The 20907-nt window shown below is 61.9% G+C and overlaps 1 protein-coding gene across 1 annotated transcript in view; it reads right to left on the reverse strand.

Moving 5' to 3' along the window:
• The window catches only part of SPEG (striated muscle enriched protein kinase), a gene marked incomplete at its 5' end in the record, with an annotated part of 38582 nt that overhangs the window by 5333 nt on the left and 12342 nt on the right, over positions 1 to 20907 (reverse strand). The window contains 29 exons of the mRNA XM_083865114.1: positions 106 to 2308; positions 2443 to 2511; positions 2606 to 2648; positions 2869 to 3021; positions 3335 to 3361; positions 3470 to 3642; positions 3800 to 3877; positions 4078 to 4138; positions 4287 to 4487; positions 4851 to 4944; positions 5028 to 5196; positions 5381 to 5493; positions 6284 to 6456; positions 6870 to 6993; positions 7119 to 7325; positions 7433 to 7537; positions 7938 to 8057; positions 8236 to 8465; positions 8617 to 8806; positions 8943 to 9101; positions 10375 to 10635; positions 12725 to 12906; positions 13106 to 13194; positions 13465 to 13676; positions 15372 to 15554; positions 16327 to 16470; positions 17436 to 18931; positions 20061 to 20442; positions 20705 to 20794. Of these exons, the coding sequence (XP_083721240.1) occupies positions 106 to 2308; positions 2443 to 2511; positions 2606 to 2648; positions 2869 to 3021; positions 3335 to 3361; positions 3470 to 3642; positions 3800 to 3877; positions 4078 to 4138; positions 4287 to 4487; positions 4851 to 4944; positions 5028 to 5196; positions 5381 to 5493; positions 6284 to 6456; positions 6870 to 6993; positions 7119 to 7325; positions 7433 to 7537; positions 7938 to 8057; positions 8236 to 8465; positions 8617 to 8806; positions 8943 to 9101; positions 10375 to 10635; positions 12725 to 12906; positions 13106 to 13194; positions 13465 to 13676; positions 15372 to 15554; positions 16327 to 16470; positions 17436 to 18931; positions 20061 to 20442; positions 20705 to 20794 (7731 nt within the window). The remainder of the gene's footprint in view (positions 1 to 105; positions 2309 to 2442; positions 2512 to 2605; positions 2649 to 2868; positions 3022 to 3334; positions 3362 to 3469; positions 3643 to 3799; positions 3878 to 4077; positions 4139 to 4286; positions 4488 to 4850; positions 4945 to 5027; positions 5197 to 5380; positions 5494 to 6283; positions 6457 to 6869; positions 6994 to 7118; positions 7326 to 7432; positions 7538 to 7937; positions 8058 to 8235; positions 8466 to 8616; positions 8807 to 8942; positions 9102 to 10374; positions 10636 to 12724; positions 12907 to 13105; positions 13195 to 13464; positions 13677 to 15371; positions 15555 to 16326; positions 16471 to 17435; positions 18932 to 20060; positions 20443 to 20704; positions 20795 to 20907) is intronic.

Here is a 20907-nt window from a genome sequence, read left to right on the forward strand (position 1 = left end):
GTGAGAGCGGGGACAGGCCGTGGCGGTCACGCCCGCCGTGCCCACAGCGCCTGGGCCATGGGTTGCCAGCAGAAGACTCCCGCAGGATCCCCGCTCGTCGCTCACCTTTGGCAGAGGCAGAGGAGCCTGCGCTGGCCTCGGAGCGCAGGGACTCGGAGGAGGGGGCGGGGGCGGGCCCTGGTCGTAAACTCTCACCCTCGGAGCTGGTGCGACGGAGTTCCCGGGGTCCCTCGCCCTCCGGCCGTTCGTCCGACACGCTGCGTAGCCGCGCCGAGACCCGCTCCATCGTGGCACTGATCTTCCTCCGCACAGCCACCGCCGGGGACTCGCTCTCCCCACCACCCCCCAGCTCTGACTTGAGGCTCTCCGAGTCCCTCCGCTCCCTGGAGCTGGCCAGAGCCATGCTCCAGGAGAAGCGGCGCCCACCAGATGGGGTCTCACTGCCTCCCTCCTCCCCCGTGCTCTTTTTCCTCTCAGCAGGTGGGGTCCGCTTGAGGAGTATGGACATCCTCCGGAAGAAGCCCCCATCCTTTTCCACTTCATGCAGGTCCTGCACCGACTTGGACTTGGCTGCCAGCCCGGTGGGCCGGTCCCTGCGGAGCTCCAGGGGCACGCCAGCTGGTGTGGGACGGTAGATGCCCTCGTCAGAGACTGGAGGGCCAGCCAGGTGCCGATCCTCGGAGCGGGAGCGTGTGAGGAGCTTCAGCCCCCGGGTGAGGGATGATTCGCGGCCCCGCTTGAACTTGGCCTCAAAGACCTCCTCTGAATCGATGTCCTGGATGACCAGGGAGCTGGAGGAGCCAGTGGGCTTCACCTCCCTCTTTGATGCTGGTGTTGGTGTAGGGGGCTTTGCAGGGCTGGCTGGGGGGGTCTCCTTGATGTTTGGTTTGGGCTCGCTGGTGGCTGGTGGGGGTTTCTCGGTGGCTGGCAGGGGCTTCTCGGTGGCTGGCTCCTCACTTCGCATACCTCCCATGGCTTGCATCATCTTGGCATAGGAAGACTTTATGTGGGTTTGAGGAACAGGGGTTGTGGGCTTTGGTGGGGTGGGAACTCCTGTCCTGTCCTCCCCACTGGCTCCAGCAGCCTTGGTGGGTGTCTTCTCTTCCTGTCCCCTGTCCGTGGGTTTCTTCCCTGTGATGGTAGCAGCCTTGCTGGCCCCAGGTGGGCCATGTTCCTCAGGGATGCGCCTCCTCCCTGAGGCAGCCTTTGCGTGGGTGGCCTGGGGAGCAGTGATCTCTACTGGAGGGGGTGTTGGTGTGCTTGGGGTGTCTGGTGGCACTGTGGGCCGAGCATCGGAGAGGGCAGAGAGAGAGGGGGACTCCTTGAGCCGTTGGGCCTCCAGGCAGGCCACTGGGATCTCCAGGGGTGCACCGGAACGTCTGTGCCGGACGACAGGCTCAGCATCCCCATGGCTGAAGGAGCTGCTCTTCTGCAGCCGGCACTCAGTGGGGAGGAGGCGCGGTGAGGTGGCTTCACTGGAGGCTGCCCGCACCAGCCGCGGCACTGCTGGTGCCTCCAGCCGGGCTGACCGTGAGACTTTCTTGTCAGGACTGACCCCCAGGGTCTCCAGGAGGGGACCCCGCAGGCCACTGACCTTGCTGTCCCCAGAGCTGCCCCGCAGCAGTCGCTGGCGCATCAGCTCCAGGCGCTGGGCATGATCATCCTCCCCCCATACCACCTTCCGCCTTGGCAGCTCCATGGAGGCTGCCTTGGCCAGGGCCCGGCGGGGGTCCCGGGCTGCCTCAGCCCCCTCCTCAGTCCCTGGGTGCTGTTGGAGCAGCAGGGCGCTGTCAGCAGAGCTGCCCCTCTTCAGCTCTCCCCGACGGGCACTCCCTGGGGACTCCAGGCTGGAACCTTTCCTCATGGCTTTGCGAGGATACTCTGGCCGCTTCTGGGCCTCAGGAGCTTCCTCATCAGAGGAGCCTGGTGCCTCCATCTCTGCACATGGTCGCCGTGGCCCAGCACCCCTTGGCCGCTTCCCCAGGGCCACCCCTGGCTTTGCTGTGCCCTGACTCTGCCACTCCATGGCGGAGGTATCCCCCTCTGGCTGCAGCCCCTCGGATGTCCCAATGGTTTCATCATCTGTGGGGATCTCATTGAGTGACATGCGGGAGCCAGAGAACTCCACCTGGTGTGGCATGGGGATGAAGGGCAGCTCATCCAGGTCGTCTGAATCTGAGGAGGATGACAGTGCTGGTGACTCCTTGAGATGCCGGGGCACAGCGATGGAAAGGTGGTTGGACGTGTCCTCCAGCAGCTCTGGGATTGGCCGCAGCACCATGTTGCACTTGTAGCTGATCTGTGAGCGCTGCAGCCAGCAGAGAAGGCTGGATCAGGCCGAGGTGCATGGCATGGCATCATCTTGCCATTAAACATCAATGCCCCCATGCTGCCCAAGACACTATCCCACCTGCCCCCTCCCTCTCCAGTCCCTGCCTTCACCTGCCATTTCCGACGGGAGATGAAAAGCTTGAGGTGGTCAGTGCTGATGACCTTCCCCTTGGCCAGTGTCTGTGGGGTGAGGGAACAATGGTGTCCCTTGGAGCCTGCAGCAGGCTCAGGGAACCCTGTTGCCCCTTGGCATTGGGTCCGAGCCCAGGCTCACCTTGAACCAGGGGTGTTCCAGCGTCTGTTCTGCATTGGGTCTCCTGTGAACCAACACCATTGGGTGAGAACCACCCAGGCTCAGGGGCTTTGGTCAGGGAAAAAAGGGCAGGAGAGTCTGGCTGCCCATGGTGCACTCTAGCAGAGTATTGCAGCCAGCCTTGCCTGTGGGCAGCCCAAGGCATGGGGGTCCCCACACTCCCTTGAGCACAAAGCTCATGCTGAAGGGGCAGAGGATGGGGAAGGGGACCCTGCAGTACTCACAGCTTGTCATTGACCAGCACTTTGATGACAAAGCCCTTGGCTTCCCGGGTGAGCCCCTGGAACATCCTCTCCTCAAAGGCCACATTGTAGTTGCGGATGTTCATCAACGTTGTCTTGTCATTCTCCCCCACGAAGGGGGAGATCCCTGTCAGGCTGCCAAGGAGGAGACACTGTCACTGGGCCATGGGGCCATGAAAAACAGCATGGCAAATACAGAAAACTAGGACAAGACCCCAGACCCCATCTCTGGTGTCATGGGGAGACGGGAAACAGCATGGCAAGTACAGGAGACTGAGGACAGGACCTCAGACCTCAGCCCTGGTGCCATGAGGAGGGCAGAGGTAGGAGCAGCAGGGAAGGAGGCTGAGTCTATAAGGAGTCATGTGCATGGTCACAGCCTTAGCTCTGGAACTGGTGAGGGGGTAGAAAGGGTGTCCCTCCTGTGAAGACACACCAGGGCACTTACCAGAGATATGCGATAACCCCCACAGGCCTGCAGAGAGGAGAGCACAGTTACTGCACATCACAAGCCCTCCAGGGTGCCCAGTCTCTCTGGTGGGCATAGCAGGGAGCCCACCGACCACCCGAGGGCCACCCTTACCAGATGTCAGTGACGCTGGAAACAGGGGTCTGGTTGACAATCTCAGGGCCCACGAACTCAGGGGTGCCATACTTGCAGTACTGTGGTTCCTCAGACGTCAGCTCCTGTGCATTGCCGAAGTCACAGATCCGGATCTGTTCGCTGCTCAAATCTGCCATCAGGAGGTTTTCTGGCTACAGGACAGTGCAGAGCAGAGGGGAGTTTGGCAGGAGGCAGGGCTTTCCCCAGGGAACGAATATTCCTGTCATCAGGACCACTCCCCACCCAGTGCACCAGGAGCCCTTCACTGGAGGCTCCGGGCAGGAGGAGTCTGTCAAGACCCACACTCACTTTGATGTCCAGGTGCAGGACACTGTGCTGGTGCAGGTAGCAAATGCCTTCCAGGACCTGCCGCATGTACGACCGGACCTGCAAGAGATGGAGTGAGGAGAGTGGGCAGCCCGAGCATGAGTCAGCCACACACGGGCCCTGTGCAGAGGAGAATGTGGGCTGTGGCCCCCTCAGTAGCCTGATACAATGAGCACTGCACATCTCTAGGCTGGGACAGACCCCACTGTCCCCAGGATCCCTCCCTTCCACATCACTTTGCTCCCACAGTGTTTGCTCACCTCTGACTCACACACTGAGGGCTTCCTCACCATCCTGTCCAGGAGCTCTTCTTCAGAGCAGCTGGGCACCAGTCAAGGAGCATAGAAATTCCATGCTCCATTGTGCCCCACACCCAGCTCCTCTGCACCCATGCTGCCCACCTGTTCCCCCAAAAAGCCTCCCCTCCTCCCCTGTGCTGTGCACCCATGGAGCAGTGCCCAGAGGATACAGCTCCATGACCATGATGACGGCATTCTTTTTCTCAAAGGCATCGTGGAAGAAGACAATGCGCTCATGGTCCAGCTGAGAGAGAATGTGCAGCTCCCGCCGTGCTGACTGCTTGGCTTTGGTCCTCCCAGGGATGAACTTGGCAGCAAAGTCCAGCTGGGTGCTCTTCTCTGTCACCCTCCGCAGATAGGAGAAAGCACCCCTGCAATTCAGCAGTAGGAGTAAGGGAGGATAAGAAGGTGTGTGGGCAGGAGACCTCCCCCTTCCCTGAGCAGCTGGCACAGGTACCCACACTGCAGGGAGCTGCTTGCAGCCTCAGCAGCTCTTCGTTACCATCCACTGGTCACAGAGACCCCAAGCCTGGCTTTTCTCTGACCATGCCAGGTCTCCACCCTAAGCTGGCACAGGAGCATCCATTGACAGCTGAGAGGAGCCTCAGCACACCAGGATCTGGTATACATAATGTAGCTTAGTCCCCTACATCAGAGTCTCAGGGTGCAGCCTGGCTCCAGTACCCCACTCCCTGCAGTGCCCAGGATGCCCCATTGTGCCAGTGGCCACCTACCTCCCAATCTCCTCATGCACATCGTAGTAGTCGGTCAGGCGTCGTGCCTTGTGCAGTGCATCCTCCTCCATGGCGGCATCAGCAGTGGGCTGGGCTGGGAGAAGGAAAGGCGCTGGCAAGGGGCAGGCCGGACTCCCAGTCTCTACCCTCAGGGACTGGGGAGCCAGTCAGCCATACCTGCCCTAACCACCAGCTCTGCTTTGCAGGAGACCTCCCCAGCGAGGTTCTTGGCTGTGCAGGTGTAGACGCCACTGTCAGGCTCAGCAGCACCCAGCACCACCAGCGAGCACTCGTTGTCCTCATATACAAAGCTCAGGTGGCTGCTCTCCTCCAGCAGCTCCCCATCCTGGGGGTGGAAGAGGTATTGGGGGTGTCCTATCCCATCCCTGCGCAATTCCCACCACCCTTTCCCCATGAGTAGAGCATGGGACATGTCTTTGATCACCAGTGCAGCAACCCAGGTGAGGTAGTGAAGTTTGGCGGGTCTGATGGGAATATGGTTCAGGAAGGGGTTGGGGCTCCCAGCCCACCTTGTACCACATGATGTCTGGCAGCGGTTTCCCCTCCACCACCACAGCAAATCGTGGTGTCTCCCCTTCCTGGGCATCGATGTCCTCCATGATGGATTCAAAACGTGGTGGCTCTGCCAAGAGATGGGACATGGGGCACCATGGGGCAGTGTCAACCCCCTGCCACTGGCACGCAGTGTACAGCTGTGAGGCACTGCAAGTAGGGGTAGGGGCATGGAGTGACATGGGACAGTGCCACTGCAGTACATATGGAAGTGGGACACCTCTATAGGGCAAACCACCAATGGCATCTGTCTACAGCAGCATTTGGCAGTTCCCCACTGGAGTGGGGCACTATGGGGCAGTGCCACTCACAGCACACAGGCATGGGGCACTGTGGTAATGCATCTCATGTTACATATGGATGTGGGGTACTGTGGGGCATTGTGGATGTGTCCCCTATGGTTCTTGGCTATAGGGCACTGGGTGCAGTGCCTCCCAATTATACTCAAGGATGGGACACCCTGCATCAGTGCCACCTATGGCATGTTGCTAAGGGACACCATGAGGCACTGCCTCCCCATGTGCAGAGTCATGGGACACATGGGACACTTCTGGCCAGGCCAGACATGGGTATGGGGCACCAGGCAGCAGTGCCAATGCATGGTTCATGGTTTTTCATCCCCATGATTGCCACCCTATAGAGTGGCATCCCCACAACATATGAGTATGAAGCACTGAGGAGCAGTGTCATGCTATGGGGCAGTGCCCACATGGCACATGGGCATGGGGCCCCATAGGGCAATGCCACCCTCCGGGGCAATGCACGCACTTACGCCCCACCCCCCAGCATATGGGTTTGGAGCATCATAGGGTGATGCCACCCCCCAGCAAAGGGACATGGCCCAGTGCAGGGACACCTACCTGCGAGGCGGAGGCGGAGGGTGCAGTGGGCAGTGCCGTGGCGGTTGCTCACCTCACAGGCCAGCAGCCCCCCAGCTCCCTGGCCCACACGTAGCAGCCGCAGACAGTGCTGGTCGTCGTCTGGCATCATCATCTCACACGTGCCCTCCAGTTCTCCCAGAACCTGCCCACCCCTGCAGGCACACCAGCTGTCACATCACAGCTCCACAGGCAGACCCACTGCCCCATTGATAGATTCTGCCCCACAGCCCCATGACCACCTCCTTACCCACAGTCAGCCCCAGTTCCCAGCCTGCAGCCCCCACAAAGTGCTCACATCCCATTGCTATCTCTGCCTCTTCAATGGCTCTTACCCCTTAATACCCCACAGATAGCACACACCGCCCCCCCCCCCCCCCCCACCCCTCCCCGCCCCCAACTCTTCAGAGCCCTGGACATCACTCTGGTGTGCACATCCAGACCAGCCCCAGGGAAGAAGCCTCACATACACAGTGGGCTGCATGCAGAGGTGGAAGTTGTTCTATATGCATCCTGTGGGGTGATACTAGGCACAGGGCAGGCAACAAGGCACAGTGTCATGTCCTACCTCTTCCAGGTGACAATGGCCTCCACATGGTTGATGGTGATGGTGATGGAGGCTGGCTGGCCTTCTACCACATACACCACATCTGGCTTGTCCAGGATGACTGGGGCCTCCTCCAGATAGGGACCTGCCAAATGCATTTTCACCAACCCCTGCCCACTCCATGCCACCCAGCCCTGGGCAGCTTACCACCTGGCAAGGAACAGAGACCTCTAACCCAGCTACCCACTTCCTCCCTACTGCCCTTCTCACCCCTGTCCAGGAGCTGCACAGGCCCCACAGGTGGGGAGGGCTTGCTGTTGGTCTTGGGAGTGGCAGTGATGACACGGAAGAGGTACTGGGCACCCTTGGTCAGCCTGTGCACTGTGTAGGTGGTGTCCTGCACACCGGTCACCAGCACCACCCACTGCATTGTGCCCAGCACTTGCATTTGCACCACATAGGTCACCGAGTTGGGGTCTGCAAGAGGAGAGGGTCAGTGCAGAGCCCTTGGTATGGAGCTACCCCTTGTGCCCATCATAGCATTGCCCTCTCCCTCCCATCCTCCCCATACCCTGCCCCCTTACCTATGGCAGCATCCAGCCACCTGGGCTTGTTCCAGGTCAGCGTGATAGCTCTGCCAGTCACTGAGGCCACAGTGGGAGGCCCGTCAGGGGGGGTTGGCACCACATCTGCATGGGGAGGTGGACAGGGATATAAGCACAGCCACTGCCCCAGCTTATCAGGGCATCTGCCTCATGCTCTGGGAGATACTCGCTGAGGGGATGGATGAGGCCAGCAATTCTTTCTAGTTTCCTGGTAGGGGCTCAGTCTACCAGCCCCTGTGGGACTGGCATGACCAGCAAGCTCCATGCAGGACCTAGTGCTCCAGGGATGGATCCTGGCCACACAAGATGAGAACTGCACTGCTAGCCCCTCTTTTATTTTGGATTAGAGACCTCCTGAGGTCCCTTCCATCCTAAACTGCCCTATGATCCTATTCCCCTAGAAACTTGTGACAATCCTGGGGCACAGCCTGGCAGGGTGGCTGTGAGTGGCCACACATCCCAAGTGGCGTCTGCTGCTACTTACCGGTGACATAGAGGTGTGCGTAGCACGTGGCCTTCCCCACTTTGTTGGCAATGACGCTTTTGTAGACACCAGCATGTGCGTGGCTGACAGCCGTGAATACCAGACGATGGATGTCTTTATCTGGTGGAGAACAGGGGGACACAGGTAAGACCCCACCAGCTAAGCAGCACAGAGCTCCCCTTCCTGCCTCATGGGGTGTAAAGGTCTGGGGCATGATGCTTCTTCCAAGGGTGTTCCCCCTTCTCCCACCCCATGTAGAGGGACCCCAGGGGGTGGGGAAGGCAACGAGGAGTCCTACATTGCATCATCTTCCGGTCATCAGTGCTGTCAATTCGGGAGCCATTGTGGTACCAGGTGATGGAGGGGTAGGGCATCCCGGCCACCTGGCACTCCAGCACGGCCTCCTTCGACTCCACCACGTCCAGGTTGTGCAGTGGCTTCAGGAAATCAGGCATGGTGAAGCACTCTGCCTCTGTCTCCACCTGCTCTGGCTCCTCTGGGATGGATGGCATCTTCTCCAGCTTAGAGCTGCAAGAGTCCACACATGCTCATGATGAGAGCATGGTGTGGTGCCCCCAGCTCAGCCCCAGCCCTAGGCTTTGCATAAGCCTGTTGTATACCAAGTTCCAGAGGGGAGTAAGCAGGGGGAAGCATATTCCAGTGACCACCCAACTCTTACATCTGGGAGGCTGCAGATGGCCTTGGCTCCTCCACATAGAGCTCAGCAGAGCACTCCACATGGCCATGGGTGTTCCTGGCAGTTGCCTTGTACTGCCCTTCATCTTCACTGCCCACATGCACGATGACCAGTGAGTGCAGCCCTCCATCCTGCTGAATCCGCACGTTCTCCCCCTCCTGCACTGGCAGGCCTGTGCAGAGACACACACCAGCATCAGCAGCAGCATTGCCTCCAGCCCCAGCCAGGTGCAGTCTTTGGGTGCAGCCCCCAAGGAGATGAGATCTCCTTGTAGGGCCCTTGGCAAGCTCTCTGAGCTTGGGGGTTACCAAAGTGAGTCCAGGTAACCGTTGGAGGGGGAGTCCCACTGATCATGCAGACAAAACGCGCTGTCCGCCCTTCCACCACATCCACATCCTCCAACTTGCGTGTGAAGAGCGGCTGCACAGAGGGCTGTACCGTCAGCCGGGCACTGCAGGTCAGCTCATCTGTGAGGAGAGCAGGCACTGGTGAGCCCCCACAGCACATAGCTGTGCAGGGCAGGAGGCAGCCTGTGACCCCTCCTGGCTGCAACCCAGCAACCAGTGTGGCTGTGCGTGAGCATATCCCATACATGGTGGGGGCTGAGGCCAGGTGTGGGGTTCTGGGCTCTGTCCTTATGCAGGGCAGGGGGGTACAAATGTGTGCAAGGTTCCCACGCCCAGGGCTGGGGCTCTGGTGGCAGCAGGCACCTCTTTCCCCTCTGCACAGCAGTACAGGTGGCAGCAGCAAGCTGGAGTTGGGAGGATGCCCTGCCCTCCCCATAGGGCAGGAGATGACAGCTGGCCTATCCCCTTGGGGATGAGGCAGCAATGCTTAAGCAGGTAGTGCCTGCACATGCAGCATCCAAGGAGCAGCATGGGGACACAAGCAGGCTGAGTGCTCCAGGTGAGGGGATTTCCAGCTGGGACCACTTTGCAATGATGGTGTTGTCACCCACCCTGGGTAAGGATGGGCAACACTATTCTCAGGCACCCTCACCTCCCTGAGCCCCAGACTGCTGCTACCTTCAAAGCCCCACAGGCATACAGCCTTCTTCATGGAGGATTGCACAGGCACCAGCCATAGGGTGCAGGGAATGCTGCTTCTCCCTGCAAATGCCCCCCAAACCTGCTGCCTAGGTGGGCAGGAGAGTAGACTCTGTGTGGGACAGAGCTATGGGCAGTAAGCACAGGCACAGGTGTGGCAGAGCCATGGGACAGAGGCCCATGCAACTCTTGCTGAACTGCTGCCAGTGATGGTTTGGTGGGAGAGATTGGGAATCCCTGACTTTCTGCCCATTTCCCCACCACTTCCCAAGCCAGCAGACACACATCAGTACTGGAATAGGGTGCCCAGAAGCTCTGAAGCTGGGGGACAGGGACAGCTGAACTCCAGGCCTGCATCCACATAGTGCACCCATGGAGCAAATGCATCTTCCCATGTTTCAGGGAGCTGCATGCATGCTGGCAGAAGAGCTGAGTGGAGTGGAGTGGGACAGAGCCGCAGAGCACAGGGTGCTGAAGCCCCTGATGCACAGCAGGTTTCCCTGAGAAATCCTCCCAGTGCCTGGGGCACCAACCACTCCCTATCCCCCTGTCTCCCTGTACCCCACCTCCAGTACTCACAGCTATATCTCTGGGGACAAGAGCCCTAAGCCCAGGGTAAGAGGGTCTATCCACCCCCCTAGGGCGAGCCCTGAGTGAGGACTCCCCCTGGGGGAGCTGCATGCCCTCCACTTACCTTTGGCAGTGCTGAGCTTGCAGGTGTAGATTCCACTGTCGTCTTCATGCACAGAGGTGAGCAGCAGCTTGCACTTGCGCCCATCAAAATGCATCTTGCATTTGAGCAGGGCAGGCTGGAGCAGCCGGCCCCGGGACAACCAGTCTACGTCCATGTCTGGCGGGCCGGCCACCATGCACTCAAAGACTGCCATCTCCCCCGCCCCGACCACCAAGTCCTGCAGGGGAACCACGATGGCCAGGGACTGGCACTCAGGGCGAGCTGCCCGGGGAAGGGGGAGAGAGAGAAAGAAAGAGAGAGATGCATCTCAGCAACTGAAAAGCAACCATGAGAGGTAGCAGGGATGGAGTGGGAGTACATGCAGGGCAGTGGTTCATGCAGGGAGGGGGCCTGGTGCAGCGGGCAGGGAGTGCAGCAGGGAAGGGTGGGATGGGAGGTGAGATGTGGAAAGCAGAGCTGAGCCAGGGAGGGGGCTGGGGGTGAGGGGAGGTGTCCGTGCCAGGAACACACCACACAGCGCTTTACCAAACAGATTTTATTAGAGCTACAAAATAAAGGGTCACGGCCTCGCAGCCCGCCCAACCCCCCCGTCAAGACCCCTCCCTGGGGAGAAGAAACCCACAGCCAGGGGATGCTCCTGAGGGACCCAAGCCCTGGGGCTACATGGGATGTGGTGGCCAAGCTGGCACCTGAGTGGCCACTGTGAAGCCAAAGGGGCCAATTCTCTCCCTCCCCCCCTGCACCTCATGCAGGGTGTTCCCCTGTGGGGTCTCTGGGGTCTCCTGTCTCTCGTGCTCCAAGGTGACTGTCACAGAGCTGCCACTGCACTGCAGCCCCTTCCCTACAGCCCTGGCCAGCACAGCGGCAACCGTGGGCTCAGCTTCCCGCTCCCTTTCCCTGGGCAGCAAGAGAGAGGCAGCAGAACACGCAGACAGGGACAAACAGATGGAGCAAGAGACAAGACAGCATCATCTGGGCACCCTGGCCCGGCTGAGGGGGTGCCTGCTGCTCCCCTGCTGCTTCCCCCACCCCGCCTCAGTTACGCCTGCCCCGGCCATGTGGCGAGCCCCTGCCCGCAGTCGAGGGCCCGCGCGTCCCCGCGGTGCGTCCAGGATGAGGCGGCAGATGGAGAAGGAGGTAATAACACAAGGTGAGATCCACTGCCTAAGAGGTGTCCAACTAAGAGCCCCGCAGCTGCGGCTCTGAGAGATGCACCCCCTTATCGTACTCCCCCTGCGTACAGACAAAAACCGCAGTCAGCAAGCGGAAGGGTTAGTGCAGAAGCAACGGGACTGGCACGGACACACATGCCAGCGCCGGCACGAGGGGTGCAAGTGGGCAACAAGGCACGGAGCCATCTGCTGAGCTCCTCAAGAGGGCCTGGGGTTAGGCCATCACCCCTGCAGCCCAGCTCCTGCCAGTCATGGGACACTGGGATGGCTTCCGCTCCCACCCCCGTGCCGCCGCGCTTTGCTGTAGGCTGGGAGCATAATCCCGGCAGCGTACAAGCAGTGCAGCCAAGGCCCGAGTGGGATCGGCACAGCTCAGGGGGGCTCAGGCAGCCATCAGCAGGGAGGGCTGGGGGGAGCAGGGCACACACAGCAAAGGGCAAGAGGAGGGAGGCAGCATCACTCATCCCCACAGGCCCCCTCCCTGGCCTTGGGGATACCAGGCAGAGCCTGGCTATCAGTCCCAACTCCCTCCTCACCTCTCTAAACTGCACACATACTTTGGGGTCCTAGGAGGACCACAACATGGCTGGTAAGCAATAGCAAGGAAAGGGGACTGGACAGTGAAGTCCCATGCGTATGGGACATTGCTGGAAATGGGCAGAGAGGGACTCCTGCAAGTTGCCATGTGCCTGGCACAGAGCTCGCGGGCAGCCCGGGGCAAGGAGGGAACAAGTTGCAGGCCATGAGGACATGTTTCCTGCAGAGCCCCCAAGGCCAAAAGCCCTCCCTGGTCAGCCAGGGGCAGCACCTCACCTCATAAGTGGGTGTGGGGGGGACGTGGGGTAAAGCTGGGCTGTGAGAAGCACTTGGGTCTGGGTCATATCAGTGGGACTCTGGAACAGCAGGCAACAGGTGGGACTCAGGGCTGCACATCTGGATGAGACAGCAAGGCAGCCTGCCTTCTGCTGCAGGGCCAGCCTCTATGGACAGCCCCAGGCACGCAGCTCCACCTTCCTGTTCCCCACCTGCACCACCACAGAGTGGGCTGGCTTGTCCCCTTCCAATACTGTACCACCAAGGGTGGGTCTGCAGTGGCCCCTTCCCCACAGCTCATGCAGGGCACCAGAGCCAGCTAGTCTCTCAGGTTCTTCTTGAGTGACATACTCAGGGAGTTTTACCTCTGACCTCCAGCTTGGCCTCGCACTGCTTGGTGCCATACTCGTTGACGGCCTTGCAGGTGTAGAAGCCAGTGTCAGTGGGCTCCGCCGCCAGGATGTGCAGTGTGAAGAGTCCCCGCACTCCCTCTGCCTCCTCCACGTGGTGCCGGCGGCCATACTTCACTGGCTGCCTGTTTCTCAGCCTGCTCCAGACAGAGGCAGAGCATCATGGTCATACCTGGCCCTGCACACCCAGCCTGGCTGTCCCCAAAAAAGAAACTTCCTCCAACATTCCCTGCTCAGGATGAGAACTCCATGCTAACCATCCCCAAATGGAAAAGTCACTGTGCCTGCCCCCTCCTTTTTTGCCCAGCTGTGGCCCCAGAGAGCAGCAGAACTCACCAGTAAATGATGGGCTTGGGCTCCCCACGGACACGAACGGTCATGCTAACATCCTGCCCCTCCAGCACCGACTGGTCTGACAAGGATACCTGGAGAAAGAGGGGTCAGAGAACAGCGAGCACCATCTGCACACAGGACCATGCATCCCCATCACTGCACCCAGGGGTGTCTGTCCCGTATCACAACGGGAGTACCAGGAAAGCTGGTGGGGTGTAGCCTATCCAGGTGCTGGGAGGACCCCACATCAGATCAAGGCATAGGAAGACCTGACCCAGCACCTCCCGGCACCGAGGACCACAGCACCGCAGTCACAGGGCACTGTGCCCCTCTACCAGGTCCTGGGGGATTTGTTATCTCACCTCAAAGGTGGGTGAAGCCTTGAAGGTAGTCTCTGGGGAGCCGCGGGCAGCCCCATGCTCAGCTCTTGGCTGCAATTTCATGGCCGGTCGGTGCTGGGGGGTGCCGGACTCAGGGAACTCTTCCAGGGGGCTCAGGTACTCCTCGTCCGATGTGATGGGGCTGGCCTGGCCGATGGCAGGGGGCAAGCTCCCATGCCGCTCCACAGCGGGTGCTAGCACAGAAGAGGCTGGATAAGGAACTGGCAGCAAGCGGAGCCGGGCAGGCGGGTTAGGGCACCCCTTTCCACCACCCTGCATTACAGGGGTGGACACACACCCCGCAGCACATCCCGGTTCGGCAGCGGCCGGCAGCGAAGGGGTGCGTGGCCGCGCCGGGGGAGGGGGTGAGCAGCACGCCGCGGGATGATAAGGGGACGCGATATTCCGCAAGGCGACAGCAGGGCTCAAGTGGCTCTTACGCAGCAGCCCGCGCTCCCATCCTTAAGCCGCCCGGATTCCCGGGATGGCTGTCCCTGCCTGGGCCGGCACGGCTGAAGGTGACATTGGCAGCTGCGCTCCCCCCTGCAGCCCGCCCGCCCGCCCGCCGGTCCGCGCCATCGGGGGCCGGGCTGGGGGACTCGCGGGGTGCGGGATACAGGAGCCGGCGGGGACGGGATGGGGAGCGGCGAGCGGCACGGGGCACTGACAGAGCCCAGTCGCCACCACGGGGGTGCCGGCCCCCTCAGCCCGGCCACCGGAGCGCTCCCGAGCTCCCTGCCCTGCGCCGGGGGAGGCGGGCGGCCTGCCCGGTACCGGGCAAGAGCTGTGTCCCCGCGCTTCCGTCATGCCCGCGGGCGGCTGCCAGCGGAGAGCTGGGAGCCCGAGCCCGACCTCCCTCTCCCTGTCCGCAACAACCCCCCCGCTGCCCCCCGCACTCACCGGGGCCAGGGCAGCCCCGCCAGCCGACCCGCGCCGCGCCGCCGAACCGCCGTCGGAGCCCGCGGCGCTGCCGGTGCCCGGCGCCTCCAGCCCGCAGCGCCGCCGGCCCGCTGAGCCCTCCCCGCCCCAGCGCCGGCCGGCCCCCGGGGCTGGGCCAGCAGCGCGGGGGAGGGCCCGCGGCGGGCCGGGGTCTGCCCGGGCCCTGCCCGCGCCCCCGCCGCTCTGCCCGGCCGGCCCTGCCCGGCCGCCACTGCCCCTGGGTGTACAGTCCCGCCCAACCACGGAGCGGGGAAGTTTTGGATGCTTCCAGCCCTGGGGGCAGCTCTGAGCCTCTGCCTGCCGCCCATAGACACTCTCTTGGAATGGGAAGTGCTTTGGGGTTGCAGCGGGCTGAGTATCGCCATGGCCAGCGGCGTGGGGGTCCGGTGGGGTTCTCCCCGATTAGCGGCTTGGGGGGCAGGCAGGGTGACCCCACAGCTAATGGTTTGTGGGGCGGGGGTCTCCCCGCGGCTGGCAGAGTGGAGCGCAGGGATATACCCACAAGTTGCAGGTTGGGGAGCAGGTTGGGATATCCCCACGGTTCACATGCTGGAGGTAGGAGCACCCACATGGTTTGCAGGCTGAGGGCAGGGGTACCCACACGGTCTGCAGGTTGTAGGGCAGGCTGGTGTACCCCCATGTCTAGCGGGACACAGGGCATGTGTGGGGGCCGGACACTGGGCTGCTCGCTGGGCGCCAGCGGATGCTCACAGCCTGACCCCGCTCCCCCCACGGTAGGATCCTTCCGTGGCTGCCGGGAGCACGTCAGCTGCTTTGGTTCAGACAGAGCCTTGTAGGGTAAGGAAGCCGGTTTCTTCCCAGTGACAGCAGCGGCAGAGCTGGCAGCCAGCCTACCGCGGCGCCAGCCCTCGCTCCCTCCCTGTCTGCCTCCCTCCTTGCCTCCCTCCTTCCCTCCCGGCCTCCCTCCATCCGCCGGCCGCGGCACTCACCGGGCCGCACGCTGAGGATGGCGCTGCAGCAGGTGGCCCCCACCTCGTTGGCCGCGGTGACCGTGTACAGCCCGGCGTCGGCCACCCGGGCGCTACGCACCAGCAGCGTGTGCCGCTCGCCCTCCGCCTTGATGGGGCGCGTCGAGCTGCTCCGCAGCGGGACCCCGTCCTTCCTCCAGGACACTGCCGGGAGAGGCGGGGGTCACGCGTGGGCAGGAGAGTGCGAGTTTTCCCGGGGTCTGCTCAGGATCTCGTGGAGGCCAGGCGCTCCTCTGCCTGCCCCGAGGACCCATTTGCTCTGGGGAACAGCCCCGGGATCCCATGGCCCTCTGACGGAGAGACCGCGGCTGGTCCCTATCTGCTTCCTGACATCCTCCTGCCCTCCAGTGGAGGCTGGAAGAGGGAATTAAAGCGGCTTGGCTTCTGCCTGGCTTTGGCAACTGGCACCGGCCCTGGATGCCCAGCTGCCCCCGCGCACGTCCTGGATACGGCGTGCCCGGAAGCTCCTGGCCACGGGAACCACCTGAGCTGTCCCAACAGCAGCCCAGAGCATCAGAGAATTATAGAATGATTTCGACTGGAAGGCACTCTGATGATCATCTGGTTCCCCCAAACCTCCCCCGCCATCGGCAGGGACGTCACCCACTAGATCAGGTTGCATCACTCGTCCCTGCCTGCGCAGGGCTCAGTAGCCCTTCTCCCACTTTCCCAACAGCCCAACCCAGCACTGGGGGACAGCAGGCACCCTGTCCTAGCAGGCAGTGCCCAAGCACTTCACTCCTGTCTGAGGGGAGAAAGGGCTGAAGGGGTGCCCCCAGGGTAGGCGCATCACCTCCCCTGAGATACCCAGCTCAGGGCCGGGTGTGCCACTCACACCGCACAGGTGGGACATGGACATGCGGGGAGTCCCTCTGCCATGCTCGTGCCCCTGACACCCAGCCCCAGTGTGGCTCACCTTCTGGCTGGGGGTTGGCTGTGACAATGCACTTGAGCAGCACCTCTGCCCCCACGACCACTGCCATGTCCTGGATGGGGATCTCAAAGATGGGGGCTTCCAGGGGGTCTTCACCCGCTGAGACATAGGAGTCATCTGAGGACTCTGCACAGGGAGAGATGGGCCCCGTGGCTGTCAGCAGGGTGACCTGAGTGAGTCCTGTGCCATGCTGGGCTGCATGCAGGCAGAGCATGGGTCTCTCAACCCACTGGTCAATCACACCCTCTCTGGGCCATTAGCAGGTACTCAGGCCATGCAGTGAACAAAAAGGCCACATCAGGATCCACCATGCCACTGAGCAGGCAGCAGGGACAAGACAGGGGACTGTGGGGCAGGAAGCACACAGCTTGTTGTACATCCCCATAGGGCATAAGAGATAAGGTGACATCTGGGACAAGAAGGAGGGCTGTTTGGCCTGCTGCACCTCCTGCCCTGAGCTTCCCCCAGTCCCTTGTGGGATGCTGGCTGATGTACTCCAATACATCAGCGAGCACCTCCCAGCTCCCTCCCCTCTCATGGCCCCAGCACATGGACAGAAGTCCTGGGGCTGTGCCAGGAGCCTCAGATATATGAGGCTGGCACTTCTCTGGCTAGAGCAGAGCCTAGAAGAAGTTCCTAGCCCAGGTATAGTCTGGTCTAACTGCTACACTCTGGGATGGGCAGGACACCTCTCCCCCAACCAAGCCACCTTCCCCTGGGGAAGCTTGGGCTGCGTGCCTTGCCTGGACCACCGAGCATGGCCCAGACAGGACAAGTTGCAGTGGGTGCCCTGTGCCCCAGACCAGGGCTCTCTGCCGCAAGTCAGCACACTGCATCCTCCCTGTGCCAGACAGGAGGTATGGAGAAAATAGCAAGTGTTGTAACCCCAAGGCCCAGCAAACTGGCAGCCAGGCTGGTTGTCTTATGGCACTGCTTGGTGCCAACTACCCCAGCCTCCAGAATCGTGTCCCTTCCACTCTACCCCTGGGCTCCCCACATCTCCCAAGCGCAGGCTGGAAGTCCCCCAACCTGCCCAGGGGCTGGCCAGGCCAGGTCTGTGCCTGCAGGAGGGCAGAAAGCCATGCCCCTACCTAGCTCTGGAGAGGTGGGCCTGGCTCGGCGTCCCTTCCCCTTGCTCCGTGTGCTCCTGCCTTCTTGAGCCATCCGGCCACTCTCTTTCTTCTCTGACACTTTCATCTGCCTTCTCTCCACCTCCCTGCCCACACCATGTCCTGCCCAGCTTCGTTCCAGACGAGCTTCCTGCTCCATCCCTGGTTTTGCCCAAGGCAGGAACCGCACTTCTGTGGGTGTCTCTGGCCTCCGGTACAGCCCGTGGGGCACAGTCAGTCGGGCAGCCAGAGCTTCGTTCAGTGCCCCAGGACCACGGGCAGGGCCTCCATCTGGGTACAGGCTGCCTTCAGCGGGACCCGCCTGCGAGAGGGCCGCCCTTCCCCGCGGGCTGGCTTGTGCCAACGGCCACTGCTCCTTCTTCTTCACTTCCCCAGTGCCTTCTTGCTGCAGACCCTTCCTGGCAGCTGCATCCTCCACTGACCCGGGCTGTCCAGCCGTCCCACCCCCCCCCACTGGGGCTCTCTTCCCACGCTGCCCCCCTGGCAGCGGCTCCCCATCAGGTCCCACCAACGCCACACTGGAAAGTGCCAGGTGCTGGATGACGTGTGTGCTCTCTGCTGGCGGGCAGGTCTTGGGTGGCAATGCCTTGCGTCCGCCGGTGCCCTGAGAGGAAGAGCTGCGGGGGGCACGGGGTGCAGGGGGCTCACTGGTCGCGGGGGGTGAGGGTGCCGGGGGTAACCCGGCTTTGCACAGCTCCTGGGAGCGCCGCAGCTGCTGCTTGGAGACTGTCCGCTTGATGCGGGTCAGCTCCTCCGCGAATTTGTGCTCAATGGCGTAGACACGGTTTGCAAACTTGCCCCGCTCGTCAAAGGACGCGGCTTTCTGCCGGAAGGCCAAACGCCGGCACGCTGCCGTGCTGCCCGGCTCCCAGCGGCCTCCTTCCCGCAGGTCCTCCCGCGAGCCACCGGGAGTGCTGGCACGGCGCGAGCCAGTGCCGGGCTGGTCGAAGGAGCGCGTCTTGCGCAGCGGCAGGTTGGAACGTGTGGGAAAGGGACTGTCCTGCTCCAGGCTCCTTTGCCGCTCCTCAAAGTACTGCAGCCTCTCAAAGATCCTGGAGCCAGCACGCACCAGCTTGGGGGATGCCCGGACAGAGATGCGGCCGGAGGTGTCACTCATGGGTGTCTGAGGACGGGACTCTTGTGTGCTGCCCTGTGAGTACCCAGAGGACTTGGGCTTCTTGATCTTCTCCTCGTACTCCTCAGGAACGATGTCCTGGTACTCTACCGGCACTGAGGACTTCTTGCGAGAGGTCACGGGTGTGAAGGAGGGGACGCCAGGGCCATGGGCAGCAGGTGGCTGCAGGCACGTGCCAGCACGAGGAGATGGTGAGCGGACGATGGGCGGCTTGGCAGTCAGAGGCAGGGCAGCAGGGGATCTTGGGGGCTCTGCACCAGGCTTTGGAGAGACAGGGCCTTTGTGGAGGTCATCTCTCCGGTAGCCTCCCTGGGGGATGCTGCTGCAAGGGCAGAGACAGAGGAGCATGGCTTAGAGACCACCCTTGTACTCGTCTGCATCCCAGCTTCTAGCCTGCACCACAGTGCCCAATGGGACAGAGCAAGAGGCTCAAACAGTCAGGGCAACCTTATGACAGGGGAGACTCAAGGGGTCCCAGCAAGGGCATCTGGTCACCCTAAAACCATTGGGAGCTGGCTGGGTTAAGTGAGAGTCATGGGCTGCTGGGACCCATTGCCCAGAGGTACTCATGTGGAGCAGCAGGGTGATGCTGGGATACCCAATCAGTCCCCTGCCCAGGGCCACGATGCAGATGGGACCAAGGGCTGGAGGGGGTTCCTCAGTTTGCCAGGGTGTCCTGGTGTGCTGAGGCAGTGCAGCCTGGCCAGAGGGGGTCCCCAAGGCTGCAAGCCCTGCCCATGCACATGCTGTTCTGGGCACATCTTCCTATATTACTGCCCCCAGAGGGGCTCAGCAAATGCAGAGCAGAAATCATAAGGTGGAGATGAGGTTCTGGTGGAACAAGCAGCCTTAAACAAAAAAGAGCAAGATGGAGGTCAAAGGAGCAGGCCTGCAGGTATGAGAACCAAAGGTGGCAGGGAGGGACGGGGGCTCTGAGCACATCTGCAGGATCTGGGGAGGGAGCATGTCCCTGGACCCTGCTGCCACCCCCGTACCATGGGCAGACACTTGCCAATGTGGGTGCCAGGCTACTGTGCACCTCCAGTTCCCCACGCTGTGGGCTGCACAGAGCACTGTGGTGGGTGCCAGGCTACTGTGCACCTCCAGTTCCCCACGCTGTGGGCTGCACAGAGCACTGTGGTGGGGTAGAATGGGAATTACCCATGGTATAACCTGTGGGTGGGGTACTGCAGCTCAAGCAGTGGCACAGGGGGTACCCCCAGCCTCAACCTGGCCATAGCAGAAAGGGACCCCACTCTACATCACCCCCAGGCTGCGTTGTTCCCACCTTCTCACCGAGACCAGGCTGCCTACTGCTCAGAGTCCCCACTCCTCATCTGGAAAGGTGAAGGCAAAGAAAGCCCAGGTGGAGGGAAGGAGATGGCTGCAGGGGTTGGAAGGAGATGGCCCCAGCACGATGTCCCCTCCGTGTGCTTCCCCTGGCTACTTACACGTGGAGCGAGAGCGCCCGTCCTCGGTACAGGCTGAAGGCGCTGCCGTACGGATCGCTGGCCACCGAAAGGCTATCCTCTGACCCCCAGCTTGTGCCCACCAGATTAGCCCGTGATGCCCGCACCAGTGGCTCCACGCCCAGGTGCCGGACCTCGGCGCCACGGGGAGCCGGCGTGTTTGCTTGCCTTGGGGTTCCCTGCGGCTGCGGCCAGGCAGCAGGACGGAGGTAGGGTCCCCGTGCAGAGAGGCTGGCATCCGTCTCCTTCTCCACCACGGTCTGCTGGCTGCCTGACCAGCTGGAGCGCTCCTCTGCCTGTGACAGGGCCAGCACCGAGGTCGGCGTTGTGTTCATGGAGGCGTCCACAAGGGTGTCAGACCCACCTGAGAGAAGAGGGATGAGCCAGGACTGGGTGCCTGCAGGAACAAGCTCAGCACCCTGCTCAGAGAGGGCTGAAACCACCATGGGGTGTACCAGCATGTCCTGAGCAGCACCCTGCTGCCTCAAGCCCTCTCCCCTTTGTGTGGGTGGATCGCAGCTCCCTCTTCACGGACACCCCCAAAGCCTGGCCAGCAGAGGCCTTGTGGGGAGTCTTGGCCAGCAGCCAGTGTCAGGGCTCAGTGCCAGCCAGGTGTCCCTGCTCACCCGTAGGGGTGCTGAAGGCCGTCTCATCCTGGAGATCACTGCGTTGTGTCACCTGGGGGTCGCTGGATTCATCCTCACCTGTCTCCGAGTCTGGGGTGGGAGGGGAGAGTAGGGAGTGAGAGTACAGAGAGACAGCAGACAACACTGGTACTGCCTATTGCAGACCCATTGGCTCCAGGAGCAGGAGAGCAGTGCCCAGGCAG

The sequence above is a fragment of the Zosterops lateralis genome, assembly GCF_965231275.1.
Source record: "Zosterops lateralis genome assembly, chromosome: 7".
Lineage (NCBI taxonomy): Eukaryota > Metazoa > Chordata > Aves > Passeriformes > Zosteropidae > Zosterops > Zosterops lateralis.